The sequence below is a fragment of the Peromyscus maniculatus genome, chromosome 1 (genome assembly GCF_049852395.1).
Source record: "Peromyscus maniculatus bairdii isolate BWxNUB_F1_BW_parent chromosome 1, HU_Pman_BW_mat_3.1, whole genome shotgun sequence".
Taxonomy (NCBI): domain Eukaryota; kingdom Metazoa; phylum Chordata; class Mammalia; order Rodentia; family Cricetidae; genus Peromyscus; species Peromyscus maniculatus.
The window spans coordinates 39,843,947-39,869,526 of NC_134852.1; the positions used below are offsets into that span (position 1 = coordinate 39,843,947).

A 25,580-nucleotide genomic window follows, 5' to 3' on the forward strand; every position below is an offset into this window, starting at 1 on the left:
TTATTAATCACTTTTAAGTCAATTAATAATCTCTATTTACCAGATTCCTTTTTTATTACAAACACAGGAGAATTAAGGAGTAGTAGTTTCCTCTATGTGTTTACCATCTAACTGTTCTTTAACTAGTTGCTCAAGTGCCTGTAATTTTTCTTTAGGTAAGGGCAACTGCTCCACCCATGTAGGCTTATTAGTTAGCCCTTTTAAAGGCAGATCAGTAAGATTACCAGCAGTGGCCCCTACTCCAAATTTGGATAGGCAATTCCTATTTTATCCTGCTCTTGGACAAAAAAAAGAGGATATCCTGTTGTATATCCTCTTATTTTCCCAACAATTTTTTCCAATACCTTTTCTAGGAACTTACCCCAGTTTTAACATTATTTTATGGGCTCCTTCTGAAATTGTAAGAACATTAACTTGAGTTCCCCATTGTTTGTTACAAATTTCTCTCCCAAATATTCACAGCTATATCAACTACACAAGGCTTTAACATACCTATTTGTACTCTAGGCCATTTACATTTAATCCACTCTACATTCTGTTTTAACCTGAGATAAGGTTCCATTGGCTACAAATTGAGTGGAGACTTCTTGTAAAGGCCAAGTGGGATTTTAAGATTTTTGAAAAATTACAGATATATCAGCTTTAGTGTCTGGTAGGCCTGAAATCTGAATACCATTTACTTGTAATTTTAGCTTTGGCCTCTTGTCATTTATAACAGCAGCTTGTCAAAATATTTTTTCAGTATTTATTTATGTATTTATTTTGAAACAAGGTTTCTCTGTGTAGCTTTGGTGCCTATCCTGGATGTCGCTCTGTAGAGCTGGCTGGCCTCAGACTCACAGAGATCTGCATGGCTTTGCACCCCGAGTGCTGGGATTAACGATGTGGACCACCACCCAGCTTTTTTTTCCCAGTATTTTTTAAATCTCCTGTCTTACAATTGGAGTTGCTTTGCATTTAAAATATGGAAGTAATAACAGTTGAGCAACTTTACCACCAGCATTTATTTGCATAGTCCTTTTTACATAAACCATCTCTAAAAGCATTGAAAACAATATCTATAGGATTTTAAGAGGTAACTTTAAGCAATACTATGGAATATTTTTATAAAATTTTAACAGGAGGATACTTTCTTACAGATCTTAAGTAACATGTTAATGTAACTTGCCAAGTATTAACAGTGTGGGTCAAACAATTTACCTATATTTTACTTAGTGAAAAACAATTTTTGTAAGCTCCTTATCAGTAAGAGATCATTTTTATGAGCTTTTACCTTAGTAACCATATATTCTAATAAGCTAACTACCCAATCTGTTTCAGGTGTTACATTTTTATGTAATTTAACCAAGAATTTCTAGAAAGCAACTTAAAAGAGTGGAGCCAAATCTTCAGTAAATGGCCAACAGAGAAGAGCAAATCCAATACTATAAAGTCATGAATGTTGTTCTTCCAGTTCATTTACTATAAAAATTAAGCATTATGATTAGACAATCAAGAGAAGAGAACAGCCTTTACAGGATGAATGACTAAAGGCTCTGGAAATTCAAACAGCTTTGACTTAGTACTTTATGCCCTCACCATACTTGTTTTTTACTAGAAGTTGGGCTTGTTTAAAATTTTTTCTTTCTCTCATGAAGGGGCCATTGATAATGATTTATTCCAACCATAAGAAAAGATAAAAAGTATTTCCTAGTAGGGGATCTTTAATATTGAGTTAATCCTGCTGTAATGAAAAACAAAAACAAGAATTATTTAAACCAAAGTTAAGCAAACAGACAAGAAAACTCTCAGCTCTGGGTCTGTTGTGCTTGCTCAGGCTGCAGCAGTGAGGCCCAGCCACCCATTCTTCGTGGTTCAGATGCCTCCTCTTAGTGCTGACCCACAGGTCTCTGAAAGAGCTGACAGGCATGGAGAGCTCTAAGTTACAACTATCCTCAATTTCTTATATCAAAAGGAGACTTTTTCTTCCTATTTTTAATGGGAAGGGGCTTTTTTCTTTCCTTTATTTTTTGTTCACAGTGATTTTTATTTTTTAGTCCTTGATTTGATAATTTCCCCCTTTTTACCAGGAAATTTTCTTTTTTTGCATTAAGCATTTCTCCCTTTACTATCCAGAGATTTCCTTTCCTTCCCTTTTCTCCATTGGGATGGGCCTTTTTCCTTGATTTTTTCTTTGTCTCAGGAGCCATTTTATTTCTATCATTAAAAAATGGACAGTTAGTGCTTTTCTATTTAACAAGCATTTTAGCAATTGTACATTTTGTGATCCTGAGATAGGGAGTTTAAATTCCCCATGACCCTGCCAATCCTGGAGTCATCTTACCCAGAGGGTGAACTTCTTCCAATTCTTAAAAGTGTCAGAATCCTCTGTCCTTCTTGAAACACCATGACAATGTTACACCAAAACGTTGTATATTTGGTGTGTGTTCACAGGGGTCCATGGAAAGAGGGCACAGAGCCTTGTAAGTAAGATTTTTAGACTTTTCCACCTTCAGAGGGGGTCCATCTCTCCGGACTGAAACATTGTAGATAAGCAAAGGGCCTTTTTATTGTTATACAATTAATACCTTTAGGAAGTCAATTCCATATACCAAAACGTCTTATCTAAACCTCTCCAAAGGGACTATGCCAACTGCAAATTCTCAGTAAAGGAATAGCACAGTTTTCTGGATTGTCCCTAAACCAAGTTTTCATAGGTTTTGAACTCCTAGCAAACACTCAGATAAGACTTCAAACAGGAGGTGATGGAGACAAGATGTAGCAATCACAAAAAGCAGATCAAAGCTAGGTGCTAACACTCAGGAAACAAAACAGCTGCAGCTCTGCAGGAATTCACCCAACAAGACACAAAAACAATTAACATCAACCTTGTTTAACCCACTGACAGAGGAGGTTAAGGTGCAGATTTCCAAAGCAGTTCCTTGTGTAAAGTAGTGGGATTGTAGGGAAAGTGAAGGGAGAGGACCAAAGTTTTTCTCTGAGGTTGTTACCATTTGTCTTGGTGCCCTTTCACACAAAGCCAGGGTCAGAGAGTCAAGAACACCAGGCTCAAACCTGAAACAAGAACTTCTTGCAAGAACCCCAGGGAGACAGTCCCAGGGTAAAGTGACACTCTCATGCCTCTGGGACATGGAAGGCTATGTGTTTATAGCGTGTTATACAAAGCCTATAAATAGTGGCTGTACACACAAACTCAGAACTGTCTTAAGGAGACATCCGCCCACAAGAAAGTGATATGTTCCTTTCAGAAACTGCAGACATGTGTAGGCAGTACCTCTCCTTGGCAGTAACCTTTGAGTGGGTGATTCTGTCTAGTGATATTAAAAGCTATAGGAAAAGTCCATATTAAGGAATATCAGTTCCTCTTTTCTAGAAAGCCAAGACAGTCTGTGCCTATGGGTAACAGACACACTTATTAGTGAGCCTAGGATAGACACTAAATGATGAAAGTTCTCAGGCTCACCAATGCCTGACTTTTAGAGGCCAAGCCAAGACATAAAAAAATTGGTAGGGGGAGGCCACCTAGGAGGGAAGCCCCTGAGACTAAGGGGGCAGAGCTGCCTAGTGAGCCCCTGGAATCACCAGTCTACACCCTGACCAGAAAGACGAGGCAATGATGAGTGACAAGGCCTTTAGGAAAGATTGGGGTATCTCTGTTGCTCTGGGTTAATGTTAAGGAGCCTCATGTCTCTCCTCTGTTTGGCAGTGAGGCCTTTGGATTTCTTCTGCTGCTGCTTTGGCTTCTGACAAGTGAAGTATTCCAAAACCACAGCCTTGCGTTGCAGATGGCTCTCACTGTCTTGCTGGCTCCAGTGAGGTATGCTTTGCTTCAGGAAGGCCCTCACAAAGGCCCCAGGCCGCTGGCTCCCCAGCTCCTGCTCAGAGACATGTGGTGTGGTTTACTGTTCTGCTCTCAGACTCCAGGGCCCTCAGACCCCATTCTTGAGAGCCACCAGCTTTGATGATCTAGGCTACAAATCTCTTGTCTTCCAAATGTTTGCTACACACAACTGCCAAGATGTAAAAGTAACACTCACATGCTAACTGTGATACTGTCCTACACTGCAGCCAGGTCAAACAATGACTTCCAGTCCTGTTTCTCTGAGGTTACTCTATTGAGCATTCAAAATCCTTTGTAATGCAAGGCTTCTCTAATCCTTGTGGGGAAGGAATCTTGAGAAATGCATGATACAGGTTATTTAATAAGTCATGACCACAAGACTAGCTTGAAGTGGAAGGGAGCTGGGGTTGTTAGGGAAATGAGTCATTCCAGAACTAGGGGAAATTGCCTGGGGGTTCCAGGCAGGTCAAGGAGGAGGAAATCTGATACTGAGCACCACAGTCCCCTTTCCTTGCTTTTCAGCCTTGTGGCCTCCCTGTGGCTGCTGTTGGAGAGGTCTGATCCAGTCCTCCTTGAGGCAGAAAGCATGAAGGGCATCTCGTGGTCTACTCACTCTCATCCACAGGACTGTAATACCCCTGGCAAGGGAGGGTAAAACCACTTCACTGTTGCACCCAGTCCTGAGACACTCTAGTTTCAGCACCCCTCAAGTTGGGGCAGCAACAGTCTATTCTTCACTGGGCAGCAGGCACCACACTCGGCTTTCATCTGCTGCAACCCGGGCACTGCTCTTTCCTGAGGATGTACCTCTTGGCTGGACCATTTGCTGGGCTCTTTTTGAACTAACCAGACAGTAAAAACAAGTCTGAGGCTAACTGCCAGCTTTATTTAGGTTAACATATCAACAGTGGCCGAAACCCTCTCTCTGCTAAAGCAGGGGGTTAAAAAAGAAAGAACACACAATCTTTGAGGTAGTTCAAAGTCGGGATGGCTAAACAATTTATCATCAATACCAGAAAAATTTAGCTCTTTTATACACATATGTGGTCTCTCTTTCATGGGGAAATAAAATCAAGGCCTTTTAACATCTTTATTTCAAGGATATTCTCTCTCTTTGCTTTTTTGAGACAGGGTTACTCTGTGTATCCCTAGCTGTCTTTGAACTCAGAGAACTGCCTGCCTCTGCCTCCCAAGAACTGGGATTAAAGGCATGTGCCACACAGCCTGGTGGGACATGTACTCTATGAGCCACAGGTGATGCTTCTACCCAACTGACAAAGCATGCTGACAGACAGACAGACAGAATTTATAACATTCACTTATGAAATGGTATGAGCACTGAACACAGAAACAAGAGCAAGTCAGGATCCAGGTAGGCACAGGCTGTCATTTCCCATGGAGAGGGAAATGACATGAAATCTAGGAGTCCAAGTCCCTCAGAGCTGACTCTGGTACCCTAAAAGGAGCCTGGCACAAGAAGATATCAGCACAAAAGACCTCCATGGGGCCTAATATGCTGACTGTAAAGGTGAAGAGTAATCCATGGGAAAGGACAGCTAGACCAGTCTTAGAAGCCATTGAACCATCCTTGCTCTCAAGTCTACCGCTCCCAGCCCACCTTTGAAAGATTGTACCTGTACATCGTGCTCCTCGGCTTCTTTATGAGAAAAGGCATGGTAAATCACAGCTGGGGGATGAAAGACAAAAACAGAAGACTACTTCCTGTTAGGAATGAGTGTAATATCCAAGGCTCTTCTAAGTATGACCTACACTTATTTAGAGATGGAATACTTGGTTAGTATGAAAAGACAAAGCTTTCTTGGATTATCCTTTTACTTTAGTCTGCAGTACTGGGGGATTAAACTCAGTGGGGTTTAATGCATGCCTGGAAAGTGCTTCACCATGGATCCATGTCCATGGTCCCACTGAATGCTGCTTATTTACATATTTATTTAAAGACACAGTCTACTTTGCATTCTAGGCTGACTTAGAATTTGCTATGTAGCTCACAATGGCCTTAAACCTTCAATACTCCTGTCTCAGGCTTCTAATTGCTAGTTGCTGGGATTACAGACGAGTACCACAACTATCTTAGATACTTCTTAATTCTTTCCTTTGGCCAGATTTGTCTTAGAAATACTTAGGATGAGGTTTAAAAGAGCACCTCTCAGAGCTTAATGTGTTTAAGAACCTTGGGGGATCTTATTAAAACATGGGGTTTTAGTTCCTACTCCAGACTCTGAAGGTTCAAAAAAACTCCTCATTGGATCACATTTACAGTAGTTCTGATTTAAAATACAAGTTATAATTATACTTGGGCAGTTGCTCACTAAGGAATGAAGACACTAAAATTAAGGTGATGGTAATAGTTAGTGGGTGGTTGGTTTACACACTGTATTTTGCTGATTACAAGAAGTTTAAAACAGATTTTTCGCTGTTTAGAATCAATAAAATTGGAATGTATACGACAAACAAAATACAACAGTCCTTTCTGCAAATTCTAAATATGACCACCATAATGCCAAAATCTCTCTAAACCTCCATGCTTCTGTTTCTTATTTGTTTGGAGGAAACCATCATGGTGGCACTGAGGGACAGAGTACAGTTGTAAATGTGGTAAGAAAGGGCAAACGACCAGAAAACCTAGCTCACACTACAACTGTGTGGTAGCGCACACAGTTGATCCCATCACTTCAGAGGGAGAGGCCAGCCTTGTTTACAGTCTGTTTCCAGCTCAGTCAGAACTATATAGCGGACCTTATCCCAACAGCAACAATAATTACAAACAAAGAAACAAAAATCTACCTCTGTTCTCTTGAACTTCCGTGAGTACATGTTTGATCAAGCAAACAAACCAAGGAAGTTACCAGTTTTACATACAGAATCTAGATCTTTCTTCAACTGCAGATTGAGACTCCAGTTTGTTTATTGAGATTAATGTGCAGGGCCTGGGACCCTAGGAATAACTTTTTTTTTAACCTACCCCAGATGCCTAGAATCAGAGTTGGAAATCTTCCTGCAGAAGTAGACTTGTAATAGCTCTGGTACACTCACTGCTTGTCAAGTAGTTGATTTCAAACAACACATATATACACTCATAGGTATGTGTACACATTTATTTCAATCTCATTAATCTTTCTAAGAATTTTAAACATAATTATTCCTAGTTATGTACAAAATAATACTGAAGTTGAGATATGCCAAGGCACTTGATCTCTGATGAAAGGACATGGCAGGAGTGTAAATCAACAGATCAGAGGCTAAATCTTTACAGTATCCTCTCTCCCCTCTTATACTGCTCCAGTGCTTGCTTCCCTTCCTGGAACATCTCTTTTCTGCTCAAATACCAATGCCTTAGGTTTGCGATACTGTGCCTAAGGTTTTTACTTGACAAAGGGTGAAAAGCCAGGTGGTAGAGGGGAGCAGGTCCTGGCAGCAGTTATCTAGGCAGGTAGTGAGTAGGTCTGGCCAAGGCCTTGGATCCACCTCTTCCAGTTCCCCTGAGCAGCCCTAGCTCCCCTGGGGAGAACACCTGACATCTATTCCTAGCTTAGAGACTGTGTATATGGCCGTTCACACTGCGCCTCGATTTCTTTTGTGTACTATGAGTCAATAGTACACGGTTTCCCTGGAAACTGTCTTGGGACTCTGTTGCGACAGGTATCCCTGACTCAGCTTCCTGTTCCAGACTCTCTGTACTCTCATCCTGGCCCAATTTCGTGTCTCTCATCCAGCTTACCCTTCATTGTCAGATGATTCTGGAGCGCTTTGGTGACATCTCCGTCGGGTCTCACTCACTCTTTCCCTTTCTTCACTTAGTTCAGCAGCTTTCAGCCACCAGGACTCTTTCATGTTTACCTTTCCGCTGGAAAAATCCGCTGTGCCCAAGAAACAACGTGCGCACAGTACACAAACACTCTTGTTCCAGACGGCATCAATGGATGCAACCAGATTTCGGATACTGCGCCTTGTGTGACTCCATTGAAGCGCGACGGGCTCTCATGGTGCATGCGCCTTGGGTTTAGCTCTGCTGCCGAGGGAGGGGCTCGCTAAGCGCCGGTTCTGTGGCCGGTGGAGTCTGTTATTTGTGGCCTCTTCAGTTTCTGGCTCTCCTGGCGGGAACAGTCCGGTTGCGGGTCAGGATTAATAAAGTATAGAGAGGCAAGCTGTCATGGAGAGGATGCGAGGGAGATTGGGACTATGGAGGGCAGAAATGGTCCCGAAGTAGTGGACGTAATGGCTGTATTGAGGTCTTAGGATTTTTTATTTTATTTTTTTTTGAGTTTTAGTTTCTCTTTGTAAGAGCCCTGGTTATCCTGGAACTCCCTCTTGTAGACCAGGTGGCCTCAAACTCAGAAACTTGCCTGCCTCTGTCCCCTGTGTGCTGGGATTAAAGGCATGAGCCATCATCGTCTGGATTTTTTTTTTCCGACTCCCAGGGGACTCATGTGTCCCTGGCTGGCCTAGAATTCACTCACAGGATTACTAGTTATCTTTTGTAATGGTGGCCGGGGATTTTCTTCTATTTAAGCTACTATGTAATTTTATGACCTCGTTTAAGGTTCTCTTTCCTATGAGTAAAATAGAGTAGCTTTAGCTGGCTTTAGTCTCAGAATGCTTGCTTTTTAAAATTTACTTATTTTTCCTTCTGAAGACAAAGTCTCCCTGTGTAGCCCAGACACTTTCTATGTAGCCGAGGCTGAGCTCCTAAGTATAATCAGTATTCTTGCCTTAGCCTCTGCAACATTGGAATTTACAGGCCTCTCTTACTGCATCCAACCCAGAAAGCATTCTTGAGACTTGGAGCATTAGTTTCTGTCAATATGATAAAAGACAAAAAGTGATTCTCGTGGCAGCAGATCTGGGACACAAAGGCCCAGCTCAGCCTTCTCGGCCTGCCTAGGTTCTGTCCAGACACCGCCCTCAATTTCTGATGAGTGCTGGATCTAACTTGGATGTTGGGTGAGAGAAAGCAGAATTATGGTTCCTGTGGTCTCTTTAGTCAGTGATTTTTAATATTGAGAGTACTGTGCGACCTCCTTTTACAGAGGGAAAAGAATTCTTAGAGAAACTTGGACAAAGAGCACTGAATTCTTGTTTAAGAAACATAGGCTTTATATGTTTTTGGGTGATAATTGTGTGCCATTTTGATCTGTAGCGGTACAGGCCATGGTAACACACATATGCTTTAGACTTTGAGGCCAGCCTGAGAACAGGATGGACACCATATGTGTTGCATTTGCAAAGGCCTGACACTAGTGTTGCATGTACAAGACTGTGTGATGCCGGGTGGTGGTGGCGCATGCCTTTAATCCCAGCACTCGGGAGGCAGAGCCAGGCGGATCTCTGTGAGTTCGAGGCCAGCCTGGCCTACCAAGTGAGTTCCAGGAAAGGCGCAAAGCTACACAGGGAAACACTGTCTCAAAAAACCAAAAAAAAAAAAAAAAAAAAAAAAAAAAAAAAAAAAAAAAAAGACTGTGTGAGAAAGTGCCCTTGGGGACTCATAAATGTGAACTCAGTAAGGAACACTTGATTTCTTTTTTGAGATAGGCCTCCCTTTGTAGTCTTGGCTGTTCTGGAACTGGCTATGTAGATCAAATTTGCCACAAACTCACAGAGATCCACCTGCCTGTGTCTTAAGAGTGCTGGGATTAAAACATGGTAAAAGATTACTGGACAAAATTGTATATATTTATGCAGTTAAAATAACACTTTGAAATTTATATATTGTGAAATGGCTAAATCAGTCTAAATAACCTCATATAATTGTTTTTTGGTGAGACATTTAAAATTTTAGTGATTTTTTTCAAGTATATGCTGCTACTATAGTAGCTATGACATACATTAGATTATTATCTATGAGCTTTTGGTTTTCTTTTCTTTAAAAAGTTATTTAATTAATGAATTTATTTATTTATTTTTGATGGTTAGGATCAACCCAGGACCTAACTTATGCTTTGTATCACTGAGCTATTCCTCCTTCACAATTATGAACTTAGATAAGCATAAGACAATAGTGAACTAGGGGTGTAGCTCAGTGGTAGAACACTTGCTTTGTACATTGAGGCCCTGAGTTTAATTACCAGAGTAGCAGGTGGTGGGGGTGTGGCTAGACAACTGAAAATATAGGAGTCATTTTGTGGGTTGTAGACACAAAAGTAGCATGGATTCTGTGGTTATAGTGACAGAGGCAAAGGAGTCTCTCTTTTTGAAAAGAATTATTTTTATTTTATGAGTGGTTTTTCTTTATGTTTTTTTTCAAGACAGGGTTTCTCTGTGCAACAGCCCTAGCTGTCCTGGAACTCCCCTGTAGACGAGGCTGGTCTCAAACACACAGAGATCATCCTGCCAACCTCCTTAGTACTGACATTAAAGGCATGTGCTACCATGCCCGACTCTATGTTACAGTGTTTTGACTGCATGTACGTACGTATGTGGTATGTGCATTGTGTGTGGCCAGTGCCTGCAGAGGCCAGAAGAGGGTGCCAGATTCTCTGGAACTGGATTTACAGAGATGGTTGTAAGCCCTCATGTGTTCAATGTGTATTGAACCCTGATCCTCAGCAAGAATAGTAGGTGCTCTTAGCTGCTGAGCCCTCTTTCTAGCCCAGTTATTAGGAATCTCTTAATGAATCGTTTCTATATAGCAAGCATAGCTTTGAATATCTGCCAGTGTTCCCTGTGATTCTCAGATTACAGGAGGGTTGTGGGTTTCCCAGAGCAACAGTGACCACAGTTGCCTGCTTACTAAAATATTTGCATTTTAAGAAGGGAGTGTCCCCAATTTATCCTCTTCAGAAAATAGTGTACGAAGAGAGATACCTAGTAGAGTTTTGTGATTATTATTTATGACAGCAAAGTACTCAGAATTATATTTGACAGCTATGGACTGAGCAAATGAAGTATGTGCTGATTTATTTGATAAATTAAATTTATCACATGGGTGATAGAGTGCAGCCTATAACTCCAGCCCTCAGAAAGCTGGGCCAGGAGGATAGAGAGTTTAAGGTCCTCTTAGGATACAGTGAGACCCTGTTTGAGAAAGCAAACAAATTAAAGGTTTCAAATTTCTGATTCCTAGGCATCTCTTAGAGTTACCTAGCAAATGAATACCCAGCATCTATGTTTTGAAAAAAGATTTTAAAAGTGTTTATGTGTTTGTGTGTGTGTGTATATATGTGTGTGGGTACATGTGCACTACACATGTGCTAGTAGCCACAGAGGCCAGAAGAAAACTCCACTGGATCTCGAGTTACACGTGGTTTGGAGCCACCCAATGTGGGTTCTGGGACCTCTGGAAAAGCAGCAATTGTTCTTAACCCCTGTGGCATCTCCCGGGCCCCTAGAATCTGTATTTTTAAAGAATGTTTTCAGGGTAGATGTTCTTATATTTAGGTATATAATAGGTCAGGTTACAGGTTAGATAATCACAATTTTTAGGATGGTTATAGAAATATTAGTAAATAAAACCAAATCTGTACAGAACAATTATACAAATACATTGAAAGGTTTTATAAATGGATGAAGAAACACCTTTGCTTATTTAAAAATTCATTTTATGAAAGTGACATCTCAATTTTTTTCTCTTTGTAGCAATGAATGGTAAACTTGGAATCATGGATATTCATGCATTTTCCCATGAGCGAATCTATGAAAATTCTGTGAAAATTTGAGGTTCAATGAAATGATGGTGACTCCACCCACCTCCAACAACTTACTATGGAAAACTTGAAGTAGGATTGGTGAGATGGCCAGCAGGTAAAGGTATTTGCCATCTAAATCTGACCACCTGAATTCCATCACCAAATTGCACCAGGACAGACATGGACTGACTCCAGAGAGTTGACCTCTGACCTCCCCACACATGCTGTGGCACGTGTGTACCACACTCACACACACACCTACTCTAGTCAGTGCCAGTATGCTTCTATAGCTAACATCTTGCTACATTTGTGCAGATTATGTTGGATTGCTGTCTTAAGACCTTCAGGCTGTCATATCAAAGACAGAAGAAGCACATTTTCATACAGAAACTCAAGAATAACTTCAGTTATTAAACACATGAATATTTAAAAATCAGGCCATAAATTGGATTACTTTCTTTTCCTCTTTCTTATTTTATTATTGTTTTTTTCATCTCTGTGCATTGGTTTTCCCTACTTGCATATCTATATGAGTGTGTCGGATACCTGGAACTGGAGTTATAGACAATCATGAGTGGCCATATGGGTATAGGAAATTGAACCTCTGGAAGAACAGCCAGTGCTCTTAACCACTGTGCCATCTCTCCAGCCTCCCTTTTTCTATTACAGTTATTATGTGTGTCTGCGTGTGTTGGCATGTGTGTGCCACAGCATGTGTGATGGTCTAAGCAGAGCTGAAGGAATCAGTTCTCACCCTGCTCTCTGTGTGTCCCTGAAATTGAAGTCCTGTCATCAGGCTTGGCAGCCAGCACATTTACCCACTGTCTTTGTTAGGGTTTCAACTGCTGTGATGAAACACTATGACCAAAAGCAACTTGGGGAGGAAAGGGTCTATTTCTCTTATATATCCCCAGTTACAATCCACTGAGGGAAGTCAAGGCAGGAACCCAAACTGGGAAGAAATCTGGAGGCAGGAGCTGATGCACAGGTCATGGAGGAGTGATGCTTACTGACTTACCCCTCATTGCTTTTTCAACCTATTTTCTTACAGAACCTGGGACTACCAGCCCAGGCGGCACCAGCCACAATGGGCTGGGCCCTCCCACAACAATCCCTAATTAAGAAAATTCTTTGCAGGTTTGCCTACAGCCTGACTTCTGGAGGCATTTTCTCAGTCGAAACCTCCATTTCGTCTGCTCTCAGGTGACTTTAACTTGTGTCAAGTTGACACAAAACTAGACGGCACACCCACAGAACCATCGTGCCAGCACCATAGTTTACTTCTTGCTGCAATTGACACTATGCATACAGAAACAAGGGTGGAAAGGTTAACTTTGGCGCAGGGTCAATGATCTGCAGTCTATCGCAGCAGGGTGGGCATGGTGCAGTGGCTCAGTCCATGGCAGCAGAAATGTGTGGCAGTGTTACTCATGTCATGGCTGACCAGGACATCAGAATGACCAGAACTATGTCTTGGCTGTAACCTTAAAGGCCACTCCTAATTATCTACTTCTGCCAGGAAGCAGGGCTTCCTGAAGGTTCCATCACCTTCCCAGATAGTGTCACCAGCTGGGGAACAAGTGGTCAAAACATGAGCCTCTGGGAGACACTGAAGATTCAAACCATGTGTTCCATTAGTGAATGAGATCCATTTATCTAATGACTTCTGGTGACAGTGGGAATTACTTTCTGTAGCCCCCTTCACTTTTGGATTAAGGAGAAACATTTCTACTGGAGTTTCCAGTCACCACTTAAAAAATTAGTGATTAGAAAGAAATTACCTCCAAGCATGCAATTAGAACCAGAGGCCCTTGTTAATCATGACAGCTGGAAACTTTTTCATTACTCTTTTATTTCATTTGTTGTATGAAACATGTATACACACATGCATACTTGTGCCTCCGGCTGCCCAGTGACAGGACTATAGGAAATCACTACCAGGTCCAGTTCTGGTTCTTTTGAATGGTTATATGGATGTGAGAGAAACAGCCCTTTTTGGGATTTCACACTAGAAAGCCCTGTGTGAAATACTATGAGAACAGCAGAAGGTGAGTATTTCTCATCTTATCCACCATGTTTGGGACCAGCAGTGTCTCATACTTTGGAGTTTTCTGGACTGTGGCAATGTTGACATGGATTTGCTGATTGAAGAATGCTAATCTGAATCTTAAAGCTGTAAATTAATCTGAAATCTGAAGGTTTTTCAGGACACTTTGGGTTCTGGGTCATTGCATTTCTTGAATTGTGGGTTCTCCTGTGCTTGCTTCATAGGCTGGCTTGGACTACTCTGCAGGACAGCACTGCTTGACATTAGATACCAGCTTTATCCATGCCCTCAAAAATGCAAGTCGCAGATTATGAACTTCCTGACCCTGTTTTGCACTTGGTCCAAACTCTGGTGTCAGTACAGAGGACTGGCAAGCAGAACTACAGGTGTTGATATAGGAGAACATGGACCCAATGGCACCAGCATTCTTCAGGTTGGTTGGTTATTTATTGTGTTTGGGTGTATGTGTGTTTGTGTGTTCACCATGCCATGTATGTGTAGCTCAGAAGACAACTTATAATAGTTGTTACTTTCCTTCTAGCATGTAAGTTTAGGATACTGAACTTAGGTTGTCAGGCTTGGCAACCAGCTCCCTTACCCATTGCCTCATTTTGCTGGCTCTGTTCTTCTAGTTTAATAATATCATCAGAGGCCACAGGAGAATAAAGAGACTGCCATTAGACTTTATTTCCCTCACTTTGTTTTGTGATGCTCCAAAATGTTGTGGATGGAACCCAGGTTTCCCACTTTCTAGGCAACAGATCTACTTGTTGAGCTCTACCCCATCTCAGCATTGGGAATTTCTGCTGGGCAAATCATTTCCTGCATTAAACAAATTGACACATTGGCAATAGAAATCACAGGCCTGATCACATGCATTCCCCTAGTTCAACAGATGGCACCATATTTTAAAATTAGGTTTAAATTTAATATCAACAGTAGAGCTATGACACATACCATGTATAGCCCAACATCAGTTTTTCAAATGCAATTTCCTAGTCTCTCAACCTGTGAAAGTCACTTTTTAGGCTATCTTGACTCCATGGTGTGTACAATAGAGTTTCCTTGATTTTCTTTTCCAAGGCAGTGTCTCACTATGTAGCCCTGGCTATCCTGGAACTCACTATGTGTAGACCAGACTGGTCTTGAACTCAAGAGATCCACCTGTCTCTACCTCCTGAGTGTTGGGATTAAAGGTGTGAACCACCATACAAGGTTTTCAGATTAAGTTGCTGTGAGCCTATTCCATCGAGTACAACTTGGTTTGGCTTATATGAGGGGCTCATATGAATTTGAGGCTCTTTGGATTTGGGAGTTTTTCCTGAGACACTGGAGGAGTTTCAAGGACTCTCACTATAGGCTGCAAGGACATGCACTCAGTTCATCTTGTACTCTCCTTTCTGACATGTTCAGTCTCAGATAAGTAGATGCTGGCTCCAGGCCTCATTTTCCCCTGTGCATGCCTGCATGGTGGTTCCTAGTACTGGGAAGTGAGAGAGAGAAAGGAGTGCAAGCAAAAACTGAAGTTTGGCTGTGTTGCTTGTGTCCTAACCCCTAGCTGGAAGGAAGAGACCTACCTCCCCTTCGAGCTACAGCAGACTTGGAGCGAGGTTAGCCTAGTTCTGTGAAGAAGAGAGACCTCCAGCACAGCTGTTTGCAACAGTTTAAAAGGCCCATGCTTTGTGAAAGGCAGAAATATCTTGAGCTTCTAATGTCTTTTTTGTTCTTTAATGTGCAACATATAGCTTAAACTATAAAAAGCAGTATATACCAGCTTTCTTCAGGGTCATATTCTGGAATGCAAATGCCCCTGGACAGGGTACTAAGTAAACCCTGCTTAAAATCTCCCAAGGTACATCTGTAGCCTGTGTCTCTGAAAGAGTCATGATGTGGAGGGGAGCAAGGGAGCAGGTAGAGGTCAAAATTGGAGGTGGGCTGGGTTGAGCATCAGACTACATACACTGGTTCCACTTTCCTTCCTAACAACAATAGATTCCATCTGACTAGGACAGAGCCTCTGGGATCTTACTTATTTATGGTGGATGTAACTAGGGACAAGTAGCTTGTTTCCTTTCATTATACCCTTGACTCCACCCACCAAGGATCCCCATAAAGGGTTGCAGGAAGACAGTACTTGAGGGGACACAGTGTGAGAAGCTTACCTCTGTTTGTCACTTCCCTGAACTGACCTCTTTGCTTTGCCTGGATGAAGCAGGCATGCTAAGTTCTGTGTGTTCTAAGCTGAGTTCTGTCTGCCCCAAGCACTGTACTTGTTAAATGTTCCCCCTTTCTCTGGAGATGCCCTCTCTTCTGGAACCACAGAGCACACAGGCATTTCTCACTGTTCTTCCAAAGTGATCCCAGTTAATGCTGAATCTCCAGCAGAAAGCCTTCGCCAAGGGATATGAGATCTGCACATAAATTAGGCAATTGATCAGTAACATTGAAAAAAAATTATGTCTGTTGACCATATTCCTGGATGGTAATCAATGATGTTAATTTTCAGTACATGAGTTCTGGACTAGACATTAATTAGAAGGGATAAAGCTGTGTGATGGATCACAGTATGAGATCTAGGACAGACATACACTCAAAGGGTACCCAGGAGATTTTCTTTTACCCATTAGTTAACAGATAATGAAGTGGGAAATCATCCCTGGTAGCTGAGTCTGAAGATAAACGTTTAAAAGCTGCTCCCCAATGTCACATGTCTGACCATTTATGCTCTCTGGGTTCCAGTGACAAGAAAATGACAGTGCAGAGCTTGCAGGAGACTCTGCCCCTTCTGATCCAGATGGGAGTCACCCCCTCTTTCCACCCAGTGTAACCTTTCTTTCCCAATCCATGTATTTTGTCATCATTGAGAGGAAACTTTAAGTTGAAAGGTGACACTTGAGGTGTCAAGTCTAGCAAGTCAGAAATAGCAGAAATAGTTCAACAGCAAAGGCAGCATCAGGGGTTTAGTCAGAGTGCTGACCAACCGTGTGTGTGTGTGTGTGTGTGTGTGTGTGTGTGTGTGTGTGTGTGTGTGTGCACGTGTGTGGTCTGAGAGAGGGTTCCATAACTGTCACCTTCATGATGAACACTTATGGCCTGAAGGCAGATGTGGGATGTTTTGACCACTGGTCAGGAAGTAGATGGGGAAGGCCTATTACTCAGGTGCAATGGTCTGGATCTTGAATGTCCCTCTAAGGCCCATGTCTTAAAGGCTTGGTCCTTGTGGGGAGGGGTCTAAGGGGAAGCAATGGAACCATTAGGATGTGGGGATGTGGGAGAAGTTAGGTTATAAGGAGGAGTGTAAGACCCTGGCCCTTCCTGACTTTCCTTGCTTTGTGGCTTATGAGATGAGCAGTTTTTTCTGTCTCTGCCACTCAGCACACCTGCCATAAACCTAAAGCAGCGGGACCATGTGACCTGGAATGAGAGCCTTTAGAACCCTGAGCTTCAGTGTCCTCTGCTTTGGACTCTGTGTTCCAGGGCTGGCAGGGCTCTGGCTATGTGTAGTCTTTAGGCTCCTTCCTCCTGGTTGGCAAGTGCTTTTTCTTTTTTCCTCTTTTGGGACTCATTAGCTTACCAACTCTTGTGGCTCTTGTTTGTGTCCTGTCGCCTTCCTATGGCTGTCATTTTGACTATAGCAAAAAGTTGTCACTGATACCAACCATTGCTTGAAGAATAATGGTGTACTATTAACACACAGGACCTTGTGGCATGCAGGGTCCAGCTTCTGGTCTCTCACTCCACGTTTGGAATGGCTGCAGCATCTGCATGCACATCTTCATGTGATATGCTTATTTTCCACCAGGAAGTAAAGTAGCAACATTGAAGTGCTCTCTCACCAATTTGTTTTCATCACCTTGGCTTTCCAGAGGCTTGGTGTAGATGGAGTCCAGCAGTATTGGATATGTGCTAAGGGCACCACTTGGTTGACAATGGTCTTGGCTGCCTGCCAGTGAACCTGAAGGATCTCCTGCTGGCAGGCTATAATCAACTTTTCCCTCTTGATGCTATGTGGCAGGTGCAGCTTCCCTGGCACAGCCTCCTGTAGCAAGCTTCCCTGTGGGACTATCTTTGGATAGCTAGCCCCTAAACAATGACAGGGAGATTTCTTATTAATTATGAAAGCTTGGCCTTTAGCTTAGGGTCGTCCAACTAGCTCTTTGTTTTAATATGAATTTTCAAAATCTATTTTTTATTAAGGAATTTTTAATATACGAATTTTTATTCATTTTATATGCCAATATCTCTCCTCCCACCCCTCCAGCCTTCTGGTCCTCAACCCACTTCCCATTCCCTCCTCCAACAAGGTATGGCCTCCTATGGGGAGTCAGCAGAGCCTGGTACATTTAGAAGTGGCAGGTCCACCCCCCACCCCACCCCCGCATCAAGACTGTACCAGGTAGTGGCTCCCCCTGTATCAAGGCTATACCATAGGTAGTGGGCTCCAAAAAGCCAGCTCATGCACCAGGGATGGATCCTGATCCTACTGCCAGGGGGCCCCTTAAGTAGATCGAGCTACACAACTGTCTGGCTTATGCACAGGCCTAGTCCAGTCCCACAGAGGCTTCACAGCTATTGGTCCACATTCATGAGTTCCCACTAGTTTGGTTTGGTTGTCTCTGTAGGTTTCCCCAGCATGATCTTCATAAACTTGCTCATAAACTCCCTCTTATCTCTCTTCCACTGGAATCCTAGAATTCAGCATGGTGCTTTGCTGTGGATCTTTGCATCTGCTTCCATCAGTTACTGGATGAAGGCTTTATAATGAGAGTTAAGGTATTCACCAATCTGATTACTGGGGTAGGCTAGTTCACGCACCCTCTCCACTATTGCTAGCAGTCTAAGCTGGGGTCATCTTTGTGGATTCCTGGAAACGTCCCTTGTACCTGGTTTCTCTCTATCCATATGATGTCTCTCTATTATGGTATCTCTTTCATTGCTCTCCCACTCCATCCCTGTTCCAGATCAACCACCCCATTCCCTTATGTTCTTATTCTCCATCCACTACCCTCCACTGCCCCCGTCATTCCCTGTTTACTCATGGAGATCTCATCTATTTACCCTTCCCAGGGTGATCAATGCATTTCTCTTAGGGTCCTCCTTGTTACCTAGCTTCTCTGGAGCTGTGGGTTGTTGCCTGGTCATTCTTTGCTTTACATCTAGTACCCACTTATGAGTGAGTACATACCATGTTTGTCCTTCTGAGTCTGGGTTGCTTCACTCAGGATGATATTTTCTAGTTCCATCCATTTGTCTGCAAATTTCATGATGTCATTGTTTTTCTCTGCTGAGTAGTACTCCATTGTGTATATGTACCACATTTTCTTTATCCATTTTGCGGGGCATCTAGGTTTTTTCCAGGTTCTGGTTATTGTGAATAATGCTGCTATGAACATAGTTGAGCATATATCTTTGTGGTATGATTGAGCTTTCCTTGGGTATATTCCCAAGAGTGCTATAGCTGGATCTTGAGGAAGATTGATTGTCAATTTTCTAAGAGACCACCATGCTGGTTTCAAAAGTTGCTGTATAAGTTTGCACTCCCACCAACAGTGGAGGAGTGTTTCCCTTGCACCACATCTTCTCCAACATAAGCTTTCTTCACTGTTTTTGATCTTAACCATTCTGACAGGCATAAGATGGTATCTCAGAGTCATTTTTATTTGCATTTCCCTGATGACTAATGATGTTGAGCAATTCCTTAAATGTTCAGCCATTTGAGATTCTTCTGAGATTTCTCTTTTTAGCTCTGTAGCCTGTTTTTTAATTGGATTGTTCAGTATTTTGATGATTAGTTTCTTGAATTCTTTATATATTTTGAAGACCAGCACTCTATCAGCTGTGGGGTTGGTGAAAATCTCTTCCCATTCTGTAGGCTGTTGTTTTGTCTTATTTACTGTGTCTTTTGCCTTGCAGAAGCTTCTCAGTTTTAGGAGGTCCCATTTATTAATGGTTGCTCTCTGTGTCTGTGCTACTGGTATTCTATTTAGGAACTGGTCTCCTGTGTCAATGCATTCAAGGTTACTTTCTACTTTCTCTTCTATCAGGTTCAGTGTAGCTGGATTTATGTTGAGTTCTTTGATCCACTTAGACTTGAGTTTTGTGCATGGTGACAGATAGGGATATATTTGCAATCTTCTACATGTTGACACCCAATTATGCCAGCACCATTTTTTTGAAGAAGCTTTCTTTTTCTCATTGTACAGTTTTGGCTCCTTTGTCAAAAATCAGGTGCTTATAGGTGTGTGGCTTAATGTCAGGGTCTTCAATTCGACTCCATTGGTCCACATGTCAGTTTTTTATGCCAATCCTAACATGTTTTTATTACTGTAGCTCTCTATAGTAGAGCTTGAAGTCAGGGATGGTGATACCTCCAGAAGTTGCCTTATTGTACAGGATTCTTTTAGCTATCCTGGGTTTTTTGTTTTTCCATATGAAGTTGAGTATTGTTCTTTCCAGGTCTGTGAAGAATTGTGTTGGGATTTTGATGGGGATTGCATTGAATATGTAGATTGCTTTTGGTAAGATTGCCATTTTTTTTTGGTTTTTCAAGACAGGGTTTCTCTGTGTAGCTTTGCGCCTTTCCTGGGATGCGCTTTGGAGACCAGGCTGGCCTCGAACTCACAGAGATCCGCCTGCCTCTGCCTCCCGAGTGCTGGGATTAAAGGCGTGCGCCACCACCGCCCGGCTAAGATTGCCATTTTTACTATGTTAATCCTACCTATCCATGAGCATGGGAGATCTTTCCATTTTCTGATATCTTTGTCAATTTCTTTCTTCAGAGACTTAAAGTTCTTATCATACAGGTCCTTCACTTGTTTAGTTAGTGTTACCCCAAGGAATTTTAATCATTTGTGGCTAATGTAAAGGGTGATGTATCTCTGATCTCTTTCTCAGCCCATTTATCATTTGTATGTAGGAGGGCTACTGATTTTTTTGAGTTAATTTTGTATTCTGCCACATTGCTGAAGATGCTTATCAGTTGTAGGAGTTTCCTGGTAGAATTTTTGGGGTCACTTTCAAGCAGAGTTGAAAGAGATATTGCCAGGGTCTCAGAAAAGCACAGTTCTTTAGTTCTGAACAAGCTCCGCCTTCTGGCTACCTTATATTTACTGTTATTTTATCTGCAAATAGCAAACCTTTGACTTCTTCCTTTCCAATCTGTATTTCCTTGATCTCCTTTTGCTGTCTTATTGCTCTGGCTACAACTTCGAGTACTATCTTGAACAGATATGGGGAGAGGAGACAGCCTTGGCTTAATCTGATTTTAGTGGAATTGCTTTGTGTTTCTCTCCATTTAATTTGATGTTGGCTGTTGGCTTGCTGTAAATTGCCTTTATTATGTATTCCTCGTATTCCTGATCTCTCTGATACCTTTATTATGAAGGGATATTGGGTTGTGTCTAAGGCTTTTTCAACATCTAATGAGATGATCATGTGTATTTCCCCCTTCAGTTTGTATATATGATGGGTTACATTTACAGATTTTTGTATGTTGAACCATCCCTGCATCTCTGGGATGAAGACTACTTGATCATGATGGATGATTTTTTTTATGTGTTCTTGGATTCAGTGTGTCTGTATTTTATTGAGTATTTTTGCATCAACATTCATGAGGGAGATTGGTGTATAATTCTCTTTCTTTGTTGAATCTTTGTGTGGTTTGTGTTATCACGGTGACTGTAGCCTCATTAAAAGAGTTTGGGAATGTTCCTTCTGTTTCTCTTGTGTGGAACAATTTGAAGAAAATTGGAATTAGCTCTTCTTTGAAAGTCTGGTAGAATTCTTTGCTGAAACCATCTGGCCCTTGGCCTTTTTTTGGGGGGTTGGGAGACTTTTAATAGCTGCTTCTTTTCCTTATGGGTTATAGGTCTATTTAAATTATTTATCTAGTCTTGACTTAATTTGAATATATGGAATTGTCCATTTCTTTTAGATTTTTCAATTTTGTGGAGTACAGGTTTTTGCAGTATGACCTGGTGATTCTCTGGATTTCCTCATTGTCTGTTCTTTTCATTCATGATTTTGTTAATTTTGAATATTCTCTCTCTGATTTTTGGTTAGTTTGGATAACTGTTTGTCTATCTTTTTGATTTTCTCAAAGAACCAACTCTTTGTTTCATTGATTCTTTGTATTGTTCTCTTTGTTTCTATTTTATTGACTTCAGCCCCAAATTTGATTATTTCCTGCTATCTATTCCTCCTGGGTGAGTTTGCTTCTTTTGTTATAGAGCTTTCAGGTATGCTGTTAAGTCACTAGCGTGAGATTTCTCCAACTTCTTTATGTAGGCATTTAGTGCTATGAATTTTCCTCTTAGTACTGCTTTCACAGTGTCTTATAAGCTTTGGTATGTTGTAACTCTTTTTCATTGAAATCTAGGAAGTCTTTAATTTTTTTTCTTTATTTCCTCCTTGACCCAGTGGTGATTAAGTTGAGCATTACTCAGTTTCCATGAGTTTGTAGGCTTTCTGCAATTTGTGTTGTTGTTGAAATCTAATTTTAAGGCATGGTGATCTGATAAGATACAGGAAGTTATACCAATTTTTTGTATATATTCAGATTTGCTTCATGACTGAGTATGTGGTCAATTTGAGAGAAATTTCCATGGGGTGCTGTTATTCTTAGATTGGTTTTTCATGGTGTCCCAGATTTCCTGATTATTTTCTGTTATGACTTTGTTGGCTTTAATGTTTTCTTTGACTGACGAATCTACTTCCTCTATGTATCTTCAATGCCAGAGATTTTCTCTTCCATCTCTTGTGTTCTGTTGGTTATGCTTGCATTTGTAGTTCCTGTTTGTTTACTCAGATTTTTCTTTTCCAGTTTTCCTTTGGTTTGTGTCTACTTTATTGCCTCTATTTCAGTTTTTAAGTCTTGAACTGTTTTCTTCACATATTTGATTCCTTTTTCTTGTTTTTCTTGGCTTTTTTTTAAAAGGGATATTGATTTCTTCAATTTTTTGTTTTTTCTTTGATTTCTTTTAGGGAATTTTTCATTTCCTCTTTAAAGGCCTCTATCATTCAGGCCATTTTCTTCGGCTTCTTCAATGTTGGGATGTTCAGGTATTGCTGATTTAGAACTACTAGTTTCTGGTGGTGCCATACTGCTCTTTATGTTGTTGAATGTATTCTTGCACCAGCATCTACCCATCTCTTTCTCCAATCAGTGTAAAGGTGTCTGTGTCTCAGGGAGCCACTCTTGGTCCAGTTGGCACTCTTGGTCCAATTTGAGCTCTTGGTCCAATCGGAGCTCTTATTCGAATGGGTCTTGGTCCACTTGGGGCTCTTGGAGTCTGTGTCTCAGGGAGCAGCGGTAGTCTCGGAGGATGGGTGGATTTGTGGGGTAGGGTGGGATTTGTAGGTTACAGAGTTCAGGAGGCTTATGCCCTGCCCTAGAGTCTCCACTCCCCCCAACCACTGCTGCCTCAATAAATCTGCTCTTTTGCTATCTGCGCCCGAGCTCCTGGGGACGGCTCTTGGTCACAGACCAGTGCCCAGAGGGAGGCAGAAGTCAGAGACCAACATGCTGTCTCCCAAAAGATTACTTGGAGACATTTCTCATCTACGAACCATTGTTAGGGTAAAAAATGATGAACTGAATAACTTGTTCAAAACCTTAGAAAGTGACAAGGACTTAAATAGTCCAAGAGAATTATCACCTGAAGCTGAGAAAGAATTGGCCTTGGTAGAAAAGAAAGTACATAAAGAGCACATGGATCGTATTGATCCAAAGCTGGATTGCATTTTGGTTATTTTACCTTCTAGGCATTCTCCTACTGGAATATTAATGCAGAAGGAAGATATTATATTGGTATGCATATTTTTACCAAATCAACCAAATAAAAAATTAATAACTTATTTGGAAAAAAATCTCTGACTTGATTTGGAAAGGAAAATTGAGACTTCGTCAATTAGCAGGAATAGACCCAGCAGCAATTGTCATACCTTTAACTAAAGAGGACATTGAAAAATTATGGACAGAAAGTGAACCTTGGCAAAGAGCTTGCAGTATTTTTTTTGGGGGGAGAAATTAACAGCAAATATCCCAAAAGTGATAGAATTGATCTTATGAAGAGATCTGATTGGATCTTGCCTCGAATTGTACGGCAAAAACCCATATTTTTTGTACATTTTATACAGATGCCAACAAAGAAGGAAAGACAGGTTACAAATCGGAAAATTTAAGTAAAGTGGTTCAAAGTACTTATAATAATTCAGTTCAAAAATCAGAATTGTATGCTATTCTGTTGGTATTAATGGATTTTTCAGAACCTCTCAGCATAGTAACTGACTCTCAGTATGCTGAAAGAGTGGTATTACATATTGAGACTGCAGAATTTATCCCTGATGCTTCAGAATTAACTTCACTATTTATTCAATTACAAGATACAATCAGGAAAAGGAGTCATCCTTTATATATAACTCACATTTGATCCCATACTGGTCTGCCAGGCCCTCTAGCACAAGGCAATGATGAGATAGATCAATTATTGATAGGGTATGTGCTGGAAGCCTCAGAATTTCATAAAAAACATCATGTCAATAGTAAAGGTTTAAAAAAGGATTTTTCCATAACCTGGCAACAAGCCAAAGAAATAGTAAAGAAATGTCCTACTTGTTCCTTCTACAATCAAACTCCATTACCAGCAGGATGTAACCCAAAGGGTAGTCAGAGGATTGAAATCTGGCAGATGGACGTGTTTCACTTTGTAGAATTTGGAAAATTGAAATATGTTCACCATACCATCGATACTTATTCAGGATTTCAATGGGCAACTGCTTTGAGTTCTGAAAAAGCTGATTCTGTAATCACTAATTTGCTAGAAGTAATGGCCATCATGGGTATACCTGCACAAATCAAAACTGACAATGATCCAGCATATGTCTCTGTTAAAATGAAACAGTTTTTTGCTTATTACAATATAAAGCATATTACAGGCATACCACATCATCCTACAGGTCAAGCAGTTATAGAAAGATCCAACAGAACTCTAAAGGATATGCTAAATAAACAGAAAGGGTTAACAAAAACCCCCAGAAATAGACTGCATAATGCTCTATTAACTTTGAATTTTCTCAATGCCAATGGGAAAGGAACAACAGCTGCAGAGCGACATTGGATAATAGAAAAAAAACTACAGAATTAAATCAGCCTATATACTTTAAGGATGTGCTAACCTCAGAATGGAAACCAGGATATGTGTTACGTTGGAGACAAGGTTTATCTTTTGTTTTTACAGGAGAAGATTAGCATCAAAATTGATAAAGGTTCGATTTGAAAAGGAGAGACCTCTTAATTAGAGGAGGTGATAGTTCATCAACCAGCATGAACATCCAATTTAAACTAACTTATACCAGTAACACATGCCTTTTCATTTAATCAGATAATAACTTGCCAAAAAGGAACATCACCAAAATTAGTCTTGGGGAAAGGTTTTTGTTTTTGTCTTTTAGGAGAATGAAGGTTAAGGAATCTGAAGGACACAGGACAAATGAGACAACTGAAGAAAAGGGACAAATCATCTATCCCAAGAAACAGAGTGAAATGGCGTATGGGTATATTATGTAAAAAAATTTTCATGTCTTCCTAAATGTTTGTTTCTGCTTTTCTCTAAAGATTTAACACTATTGGTCTTCTAGTAGTCCCAGTTCAATTACAATTTAAAGCTGACTTTGGAGTTGGAGAATGGCTCTCTCCTTCTTTAAACTCAAGCATGTTGTTAAAAGGAAAATGCAAACTGCCTGTATCATGCCAGAAGAAAAGCGCCATCTTCTGCTATGGGACAGGAGAAAAGCCAAATTAATTAAGGGACTATTCTATTACTAATCTCAACTCTTTGATTCTATTTTGATTCTTTAAACTTTTATTAAAGTATAAATTTTATATCAAAATTTACAAGATTAATATATATATATAATATATATATAATATAAATATATATATATATATATATACATTTTAAACTCTGTTAAGATATGAAAGGTTATATAGAGCACTAATTCTTTAAAAAAAAGGCTTCAATTAGCTGCATATATATGTCTTTGTGTTCAA

General features: G+C 40.9%; 1 protein-coding gene and 1 long non-coding RNA gene across 2 annotated transcripts; one reads left to right on the top strand and one right to left on the bottom strand.

Moving 5' to 3' along the window:
• Positions 1-2,907: 2,907 nt before the first annotated feature.
• Positions 2,908-7,835, bottom strand: LOC143274346 (ribonuclease P protein subunit p29-like). Its single transcript, XM_076577157.1, has 3 exons — positions 7,581-7,835; positions 5,476-5,528; positions 2,908-3,875 (listed from the first exon to the last, which is right to left on the bottom strand). The coding sequence occupies exons 1-3, from the start codon at positions 7,585-7,587 to the stop codon at positions 3,633-3,635; spliced, it is 303 nt and encodes a 100-aa protein (XP_076433272.1). The 5' UTR covers positions 7,588-7,835; the 3' UTR covers positions 2,908-3,632.
• Positions 7,731-25,415, top strand: LOC143274349 (uncharacterized). Its single transcript, XR_013052961.1, has 4 exons — positions 7,731-8,803; positions 11,435-11,599; positions 13,756-13,964; positions 24,983-25,415. It is a non-coding gene; the product is annotated as an uncharacterized LOC143274349 (long non-coding RNA).
• The last annotated feature ends 165 nt before the right edge of the window (positions 25,416-25,580 follow it).

Excerpts from the sequence above, each read along its gene's own strand:
- LOC143274346 (XM_076577157.1), bottom strand. Across the intron at positions 3,876-5,475 it reads CCGAGGAGCACGATGTACAG|GAGCTGGGGAGCCAGCGGCC; the intron begins GTACAATCTTTC and ends GTCTCTGAGCAG.